The sequence below is a fragment of the Muscardinus avellanarius genome, assembly GCF_963383645.1.
Source record: "Muscardinus avellanarius genome assembly, chromosome: 2".
In the NCBI taxonomy this organism is placed as follows: Eukaryota; Metazoa; Chordata; class Mammalia; order Rodentia; family Gliridae; genus Muscardinus; species Muscardinus avellanarius.
This window is the reverse complement of record NC_137787.1, coordinates 149,378,167-149,387,547: the sequence shown is the minus strand read 5'-3', so window position 1 is coordinate 149,387,547 and position 9,381 is coordinate 149,378,167. Positions and strand designations below refer to the sequence as shown.

The window sequence follows — 9,381 nt, the reverse complement described above, 5'->3', positions numbered from 1 at the left end:
AAAACCCAACAGAATGTAAGATCTGTAAGATGATTAGTGTAATTAAGCAGACACATACTGAATAATCAAATCAATACTGGATTTTTTAGCACAATAAATTACATAGGATAAGTGCTAAAACAACATTAAAGCATGTATTTCAGCTGGGTGTAATGGCATATACCTGTAATCCCAGTACTTGAAGTCTGAGACAGGAAGATTGCAGGCTCAAGGCCAGCCTCAGTAATTTAGAGAAACCCTGTTTCAAAATAAAAAAAAATCAAAAGGGTTGGGAGGTGTAGCTTGGAGGTAGAATGTCAGAGTTCTGTATCATTCCCAGTACCAAACAAACAAACAAACAAATTACATAAGTATTTCAAACGTTACATTATTTAACCAAGTCTGCAATCAATCAACTCCTCTACCTCCTCTTTAAGATACTTTATTTATTTATTTTTTTAATTTTGCGGGTCTGGGGATAGAACCCAGGGGCATCTGACCTCTGAGCTACACCCCCTGCCCTTTTTTTTATTCTTTATTTTGAAACAGGGTCTCACTAAGTTGTGGAGTGCCTCACTAAATAGTTGAGGCTGTCCGTGAACCACGATCCTCCACTCCAGTCTCAGTCTCTCAAATGCTGGGATTACAAGCATGCGCCACCATGCCTGACTCTTTAAGATACTTTTCATAGCAATAAAAACACCTTAGTACTTTGATTTAGTTACAACAAACCCTGTTGATTATGTGCATCTCACTGAAGTGCTACCCGTACCCAAAAATCCCCATCAGACAAAGAACTTGAACTTCCTGAGTCAGAGTCTAACTCACTGAAGCCACCCAAGTCCCATTCAGTACTAGATTCACTTGGTATATCATCTTCTTCAGTAAGAAAACTTTGACCAGGTTCAAGACAGGAAGGATAAACATGGGCTGAGAGGCAAAAAAAGTTGGAGTCAAACTGCAAGAGGCCTAATGTGGTACCTATATCAATCCATTGGTCTCCTCTACAATCATATTCATACACAGTCACCCGGTTCTTTTTCCACTGTGGGGTGCGTGAGGTGATGAGCAATAATTTTTGGCCATGACTGATAATCCGGTAGTTGTTGGTCTTTGCCACCAAGGGAATATTGTTAATCTGCCTCCATTCTCCCCTACCTGGATTGTAGACCTTCATGACTGGGAGGTCACAAATACAGTAGATCTCATCATTGAAGACACAGGCTTCCTGAAAGTCATTGTGCTTAAGAGAAACACACTTCAGCCACATATTGTGGCTGGGATCATAACAGAACATGTGCCTACTATTGAGAGCATAGAGATAGTTCTGAATTACCATTAGGTCAAAGAATATAAAGGAATGGGGCAGTGGAGCTACTAATGCCCACTGGTTCCTCTGAACACTGTAGCATTCCACTTCCTTCAGTTTAACTCCTGTAACAGGGTCTCGTCCACCCAGAATGTAAACGTAACCATTGAGATAGGCCACATCCATGCCTTCACGACAAAGCAAGCGATTTGCCAGTTGCTGCCAACTATTTTGGGCTGGTTTATACACCCAAAGGTCTTTCCTGGGCTGAGCAGCTAGATAGATGTCATGGTCTGGAGTAATACAGACAGCTAAAGTAGTGACAGTTCTTGTGTGAGCAAGGCAGGTCAAAGGTGAGGGCACTTTGTAAATATCCCCAGAATATGGGTCACAACAGAGAAAGGGATCTCTGGGGTGCCCAAAGAAGATCACCATTTCCTTGGCACACATACCCAGCCTCTGGGGAGGGTTTTCTGCTACAGATACAACAGAACTGCTGCTGCTGCTATTTGGCTTGGCCACCAGAGACTTATACAGCATGTCACCATAGCGCATCTGCAGGGCTCCTTCAATCACGTCCAGGCAGTATTTCTTCACAATGGGCTTGGTCAGCAGCCCCTCCAGGTAGTCACGATCTTCTTCAGTGAAGTGTGTCCAGCGGACACACTTGAAGACTTCGGCAGCACTGGGGCCTCGCTCTTTGGGAGAAGCTTCCAGCCACTGCACAACCACGTGGCACACTGTCTGTTCACTCTCTACGTTCAGACTATCCAGGCACAGCACTGCCAAGAGTTGGGCCAGGGTCAGATCTGCTAGAGTCTCCTCGCGAATCGAACCCATCCGGCTGAGCTGCTTGAAGTTGTGAGCTATAAAGGACTGGGCCTGAGCTCGCAGCTTGTGATGGTCAAAGGCATCGGCAAACTTGAGGATGGCGGTGCAGTTGGCCAGGTCAAGGCGGCGGGCTAGGAAGGACGCACAGGCTTCCCGCACGTACTCGAGCTGCAGCATGTCAGAGGCCGCGAACAGGCGCTGCACGTTGGCCTCGCTCAGGGACACGCGACCCGTGTAGCAGTAGTCAACCAGCACCTCGAAGGACTCGGCGTCCACGTCGTGCATGGTCACGCTGGCTTGCTGGCTTTCGTACATGCCGCCGGTGAACATGCTCTTGAAGTAGGGGCACGCGGCTGCCAGCACGTTGCGGTTGCAGGAAAAGAGGCGCCCGGTGCCCGGGCCGCTGCCCGGCGTCACCACCTCGATGGTCACATCGCACAGCAGCCGCGCGTCGTAGAAGGACTTGAGCTGCGCCAGCAGGGCTGCGGAGTGCGCCGTGTCCTTTAATTCCTCGGGGCCCGTGAAGAAGGCCGAAACCGAAGGCTTGGAGATCCTCTTGGGCCGCCTGCCGCCGCGGGGGCTGGCGAGGCGGCGAGAGCGCGGGGCGTCTTCCCGGGACTGCATGCTGGAGATGGCGGCCGGGGCTGCGGGCACCGGCGCGGGCTCCTCCTCACCTTTCCCTCGCTGACACCGAGACGGCGGCGTCTTCGAAGAGACTGGAGCACGGGTCCATTCGGTTAATGAAGCTCTACACCGCGATTCCGTCTCCCTTTTACGCGGAGGCAGCTCCCGGCTGACGCTTTCGTCCCGCGCCTTTTCTCCGCTTCCGCCAGCCCTCACGCCCCCGCGCCTCGCAGGTGGCATCAGGAGAACTACCGCTCCCAGCCTGCCTTTCGCGCCTCAAGGCATGCTGGGACCGAGCAGAGGCGCGGGCGGAGGCCGCCGCCAGAAGCCGCTTTGCGTTCTGGGAGTTGTATTTTGTGTGCTGTGGCGATCTTTTTCAGCTGTGCTTTGTTTCAGCTGCCGGTATTGCAAGGAGCCAATTAGAACTGATTTTGTGGTTTAGAATTTGGGGTTTGGAGTCCGGATTAGTTGCCTGTTCTAGTAGAGAGTGTTTGGTGTCTGCCTCGATTTTTTGAATTTGTGAATAATAGAATTTGATAGGATTGTGTGAGGATTAAATGAGTCAAATTGCATAGGGCAGTGTGTGTGTGTGTGTGTGTGTGTGTGTGTGTGTGTGTGTGCGCGCGTGTGTGTTTTACTGGAGGTTGAACACAGAGGCATTCCGCCCTTATAGAACGCAGAAGCGTTCTATCTCTGACCTATACTCCCAGCCCTATTTTATTGTTTTTCGGTACTGGGGATCTAAACTAGAGGCATTCTACCTCCAAGCTATACTAAGTTGCGAATAGCCTGGTGCTGCTGAGGCTGGTCACGACCAGACCCTCCAGTCTCAGCCTCACAAGTATTGGCATTTCAAGCCTGCGCCACCGCACCCGCCTGGCATTCTACCTTTAAACTACACGTCCAGTTTTATTTTATTTGGAAACAGCTATGTTGTCGAAGTCGTTTTTAATTGCCGAGGCTGGTCTTAAACCTGTGATATTCCTGTCTCAGCCTCCCAAGTACTGAGATTAAGGATCTACGCCACCACACTCACCACATATGGCGCTCTTAATATTTGTTGTAGTATAACTAATAGAATACAATCTTTAGAGTGCAAAAGATTAGTCTGTCTTTTGCTCTTATGAAAATGAAGCAACACTTAGCCGGGCCGCGGTGGCGCATGCTTGGAATCCCTGCGTTTTGGAAGCTGAGACAGAGGATGGCGGTCTGCTGACAGCCTCAGTTAATATTTAGTGAGGTCCTTTGCAACTTAGTGAGACCCTTTTTCAAAATAAAGACTACAAAATAGGGCTGGGGCTTTAGCTTGGAGGTAGAAAGTTTCTGGGTTCCATCCCCAGTACCGCATAAAAAGAAAAAAAAAATTTAAACAACACTTAATTTGAAATTCTGTGCCTGAATCAGGCTGGTGACACATGCCTGTAGTCCCAGTACTTGGGAGGCTGAGACAGGAAGAGCCGAGGTTCCTACCTAGCCTCAGTAATTTAGTGAGACCATCTGCAATTTAGTGAGGCCCTGTTTCAAAAATAAAAAAATAAAAGGGCTGGGGATGTAGCTCAGAGGTAGAATGCAGCTGGATTCAATCCCTATTAAAAAAGCACACACACACACACACACACACACACACACACACACACACTCAACGCACGCATGCGTAATAACCCAGAAAAATAAACAAATAAACAAAAACTTGTTGCAGATAGAAAAACCCTACAAGTTTCTGCAGAGATGTCTTTTGGTTTGTTTGTTTTAGAGATTTTATTTTTATAACCGTTTTAGGTTCACAGGAAAATTGAGCAGAAAGTACAAGGAATTCTCACATACTTCACCCTCCCTCTCCCTGAAACCAAAAGAGAGCTCTTAGTGTTTCTAGAGGTAGATGCTGTTATTAGAACTGGACCCCTAGCTTTTGCACTATTGCCCTCCTTTTTACTTTCGCCATCTCTAAGGAAACCATCTCCAAACCCCTGTCTGGGATTCTCCTTCCCTGTTTGCTTTTCAGAACCTGAAATCATTCCTAGCCTCTTCTCAACTCTTGGACTCTAGTTATTAAGTACCTGTTTCCCCTTTTAAATACAGAAAGAAAGAAAGAAAGAAAGAAAGAAAGAAAGAAAGAAAGAAAGAAAGCCAGAGGCCAGTTGAGTACTTCAGCTCCCTTTCAGCTTCAGTGCCTCACACGTACTACACATCCCTTGCTATGTGTAGTTGCTGCTGCCATCAGAGCTCACTTAGTTTTGAAAGTCATCTGTTCAACCTAACATACTTCTTGCAGTTCAGAGCGTAACTCACTGAGCGCAACTAAGCCCTTTCCACTTCCAGATTCACCTTCCATGAAATCCTATTCTCCTGTTTCTATCCCCCTCTCACATTTCTACCCACCACTGTCAAAACCTCATTCAGGCTACTTTTCCCTCCTAATTTTTTTCTCCCCCCCCCCCCCCCGTACTGGGGATGGAATCTAGGGGCATTCTACCTCTGAGCTACACCCCTAGTTCTATTTTTTATTCTTTGTTTTGAAACAGTCTCAGTGAGTTGCAAGGAACCTCACTAAGTAGCTGAGGCTGTCCGGGGAGCTTCCTGAATGCTGGGATTACGAGCGTGCACCACCATGCCTGGCTTATTCTTTATTTTGAAACAGGGTCTCACTAAGTTAAAAAGAGTCTCACAAGTTGCTGAGGCTGGCTGTGAACCTGCGATCCTCCTGTATCAGCCTCCTAAGTACTAGGATTAAAAGCATGCACCACCACCCTCAACTGAGGTTGTGTATAAAAAGAAATAAATTCAAGATTTCCAGGAGTTTTATGAGAACCCTGAGATATTTTCAGTTTATGTGTCTGTTTCTTTTTCTTTCTTTCTTTCTTTCTTTCTTTCTTTCTTTCTTTCTTTCTTTCTTTCTTTTTCTTTCTTTTTTTTTCTTTTTTTTTTTTTAGTACTGAGGATGAAACCCAGGGAATTCTATCTCCGAGCTACATTTTATTCTTTATTTTGAAACAGGGGCTCACTGAGTTGCAAAGGACCTCACTAAGTAGCTGAGACTGTCCTCAAACCGTGGTCCTCCTGTCTTATCTTCCCAAGTGCTGGGATTACACGCAGGCACCACCATGCCCGGCTATGTGTCCATTTCTTTTTTTTTTTTTTTTTTTTTTTCTTTTTTTTTTTTTGGTGGTACTGGGGTTCCTGGAAGCCCTTCTACCTCCGGGCTACACTCCCAGACCTATTTTTTTTACATTTTTATTTGGAAACAGGGTCTCCTAAGCCAGTGCGCGCGGCTGGCTTCGAACCTGCGCGATCCTCCTGTCTCCGCCTCCCAAGCGCGGGGATTACAAGCGTGCGCCACCACGCCCGGCTATGTGTCCATTTCTTAAGATTCTTCTATTCATATTTAAAAACTGTAAAGTTTATCTTTGTAGTTTTGAAAGACAAATGGTTCTAGCTGTATGATGTGCTTTAATTAAATCCCACTGTACCAAAATAAGGATTATACCAAATGAAATCACTTGCTACTAGAAAATAGATTTCTAGGTCCCTGCTCCTTTAAGTGTGGTCCACAAGCTCAGCAGTTTTTGGCATCACCCAAGGATCTTGTTGAAAACATAAAACCAGTGGCTCTAGAGGCACTGCATCAAAATCTGCATTTGAATAGTATCTTCAGCTCGTTTATATGTATACTAAAATTTGAAGAAAACACAGGTGTGGAGAGATGGGTGAGTGGCACATGTTTGTAATCCCAGCATTTGGGAGGCTGAGACAGGAGGATCACAGTTCGCGGCCAGCCTCAGCTACTACTTAGTGAGGCCCTTTGCAACTCAGTGAGATCCTGTTTCAAAATAATGAATAAAGGCCGGGCGTGGTGGCGCACGCTTGTAATCCCCGCCCTTGGGAGGTGGAGACAGGAGGATCGCGCAGGTTTGAAGCCAGCCTCGCTGGCTTAAGAGACCCTGGTTCCAAATTAAAAAAAATATAAAAATAGGTTTTGGAGTGTAGTATGGAGGTAGAAGGGTTCCATCCCTAGTACCACCAAAAGAAGAAGAAGAAGAAGAAGAAGAAGAAGAAGAAGAAGAGAGAGAGGAGGAGGAGGAGGAGGAGGAGGAGGAGGAGGAGGAGGAGGAGGAGGAGGAGGAGGAGAAGGAGAAGGAGAAGAAATAGGGCTGAGCCCAGGAACATTCTACCTCTGAGCTATACCCCCAACCCCTGTTTTTTATTCTTAATTTTATTTATTTTTTATTTTTGGAGTACTGGGGATTGGATCCAGGGGCATTCTACCTCTGAGCTACACCCCCAGCCCTATTTTTTATTCTTTATTTTGAACAGGGTCTCACTGAGTTGTAAAGGGTCTCATTAAATAGCCTACCAAGCACTGGGATTGTAAGCATGTGCCACCAAGCCTGGCTATTCAGTTATTTTGACTTGTTTTTCTTCCAATAAATTATGTTTAAGAAGAAAACAAAGCTGTCAGGCATAGTGGTGCACACTTATAATCCCAGTACTTGGGAAGCTGAGGCAAGAGGATTGCTGGTTCAAGGCCAGCCTCAGCAGTTTAGTGGGACCCTCAACAACTTAATGAGACCCTGTTTTTTTTAATCTATTTCTTTATTTGTTTATATTTTTATCTTTTTGTGGTACTGAGATTGAGCTCAGGGACGTTCTACCTCTGGGCTACCTACCCAGGCCTATTTTTTAGTTTTTGTTTGAAACAGGGTTTGCTAGGTTGCTGAAAGTCTCACTAAATTGTTGAGGCTGGTCTCTAGCCTTTTTTCCTCCTGTCTCCACCTCCCAAGTACTAGAATTATATGTAGATGCCACTGCACCACAGGCCTATTTCCTTCCTTTTTTCCTAGCTCACTTTTCTGTTTTCTTTTCTTTTTTTTACTAGGAATTGAACTTAGAAACATTCTACCTCTGACCTCCACCTCCACCCTTTTTTGTTTTTGTGTTTGAAACAGGGTCTTGCTAGGTTGCTAAGAGTCTCACTACTTTACGGATGTTGCAAGAAGCTTGGTCCCCAGAGACAAGGAACACCATGGCCAGAGTTGGAAAACAGGCTACTTGATTCACCAGTGAAGACCCAGTAAGCAACAGAAAGTTTTGGATCTGGGCCTTGAGTCCTGAAATTATACACTTTTTACACATTTGGTCACAGAATTGCGGAGAGGCAGGAGGGGTAAGCATGAGATTTGTTTCACCTAGAGTAAGTGAGACAGAAGCAGAATGGCGGTTAGTGATACATCATTTAGTTCTGTCTTATCTGCAGGCAGCCAGGGGAGACTGCTTTGTTTATATTAGGGGGAGCTGGTACTGGGTTGTATGTTTTGAACAGTCTAGGGAGGCCAGTCCTGTTTTGTGTCTTATCTCTGGAGCTGTCTGCTTGTTATTATCTGATGGAAGGGGGGGGCAAAGAAGCTTTATTCTTTTATTTTAATTTTTAAGCTCCTTGTCAAAAGTAGCTCCAAGGACTCAACCAGACTTTTACCTCACTGAGACTGGCCTTGAACCGGTGATCCTCCTGTGTCACCCTCCCAAGTACTGGGATTGCAGGCATGTGCCACCATGCAAGGCAGACCTTGTTTTGAAATTAAAAAATAAAATAGAAAAATAAAATAAAATAAAATAGAGCTGGGAGTGTAACTCAGAGGCAGAATACCTCTGGTTTCAATCCTTAGTATCACAAAAAGAAGGAGAAAAAGGAGGAGGAGGAAGAGAAGAAGGAGGAAGAGGAAGAGGAGGAAGAGGAGGAAGGGGAAGAGGAGGAGGGGAGGAGGAAGGGAGGAGGAAGGGAGGAAGGAGAGGAGGAGGAAAGGGAGGAGGAAGAGGAGGAGGAAAGTGAAAAAATAAAAACAAAGCTAAAGGAAATGGTGCAAGGTGGTGGTCAGTGCCACAGTGGGTTGTAGAGTGCTCCCTGGATGCCTGGGTAGTACTTCTCCTGTGGTCTAGGGAGGCCTGGCCTGTTCTGTGTTTTATCCCTGGAGCTGTATATACGTTATTATTTGAAGGGGAGAGCAGTAAAGACGCCTTATTATTTATTTTAATTTTAAGCTTCTAGCCAAAAGAAGCTTCAAGGAGCCAGCCAGTTGCCTACATCCTTCCCCCCCTTCAAAAATTCTCAATGTACTTAACAAGAAGTCCTCAATTTTCTAGACTGCCTTTATTTATTTATTTACTATTATTATTTATTTATTTACTATTATTATTTATTTATTTATTGCTGTACTGGGGATGGAACCCAGTGGCATTCTACCTCTGAGCTATACCCCCAGCCCTATTTTTTATTCTTTATTTTGAAACAGAGTCTCATTGAGTTGCAAAGGGCCTCACTAAGTAGCTGAGACTGTCTGCAAATCAGAATCCTCCTGTGTCAGCCTCCCAAATGCTGGTATTATAAGTGTGCAGCCACCACGCCAGGCTCTCAGAATATTTAACCCTTTCTAGCCATGTGTTTGTATCTCCAGACCTGGTTTCTATTCCTAGAGTCTGTATTAGATTGTTTTTGGGCGGGGTCTCTCCCATAGTTCCTTTGGTTGGGTCATTTTTTTATCCCTTTAGTAATGTTTTGTTGAACATCCCAGGAGAAGGGGTCTCTGTTAGTGAGAATGTCAGGTTAATTTGGCTTAATGAGCTGAAATAGCCATAGTGGATTTTCT

The 9,381-nt window shown here is 45.5% G+C and overlaps 1 protein-coding gene across 1 annotated transcript; it reads right to left on the bottom strand.

Moving 5' to 3' along the window:
• Positions 1-730: 730 nt before the first annotated feature.
• On the bottom strand, positions 731-2,743 carry LOC308259126 (kelch repeat and BTB domain-containing protein 6; the record flags this gene model as incomplete). Its single annotated transcript, XM_080689918.1, has 1 exon — positions 731-2,743. One exon carries the CDS (start codon positions 2,741-2,743, stop codon positions 731-733), a length of 2,013 nt encoding a protein of 670 aa, XP_080546044.1.
• Between the last annotated feature and the right edge of the window lie 6,638 nt (positions 2,744-9,381).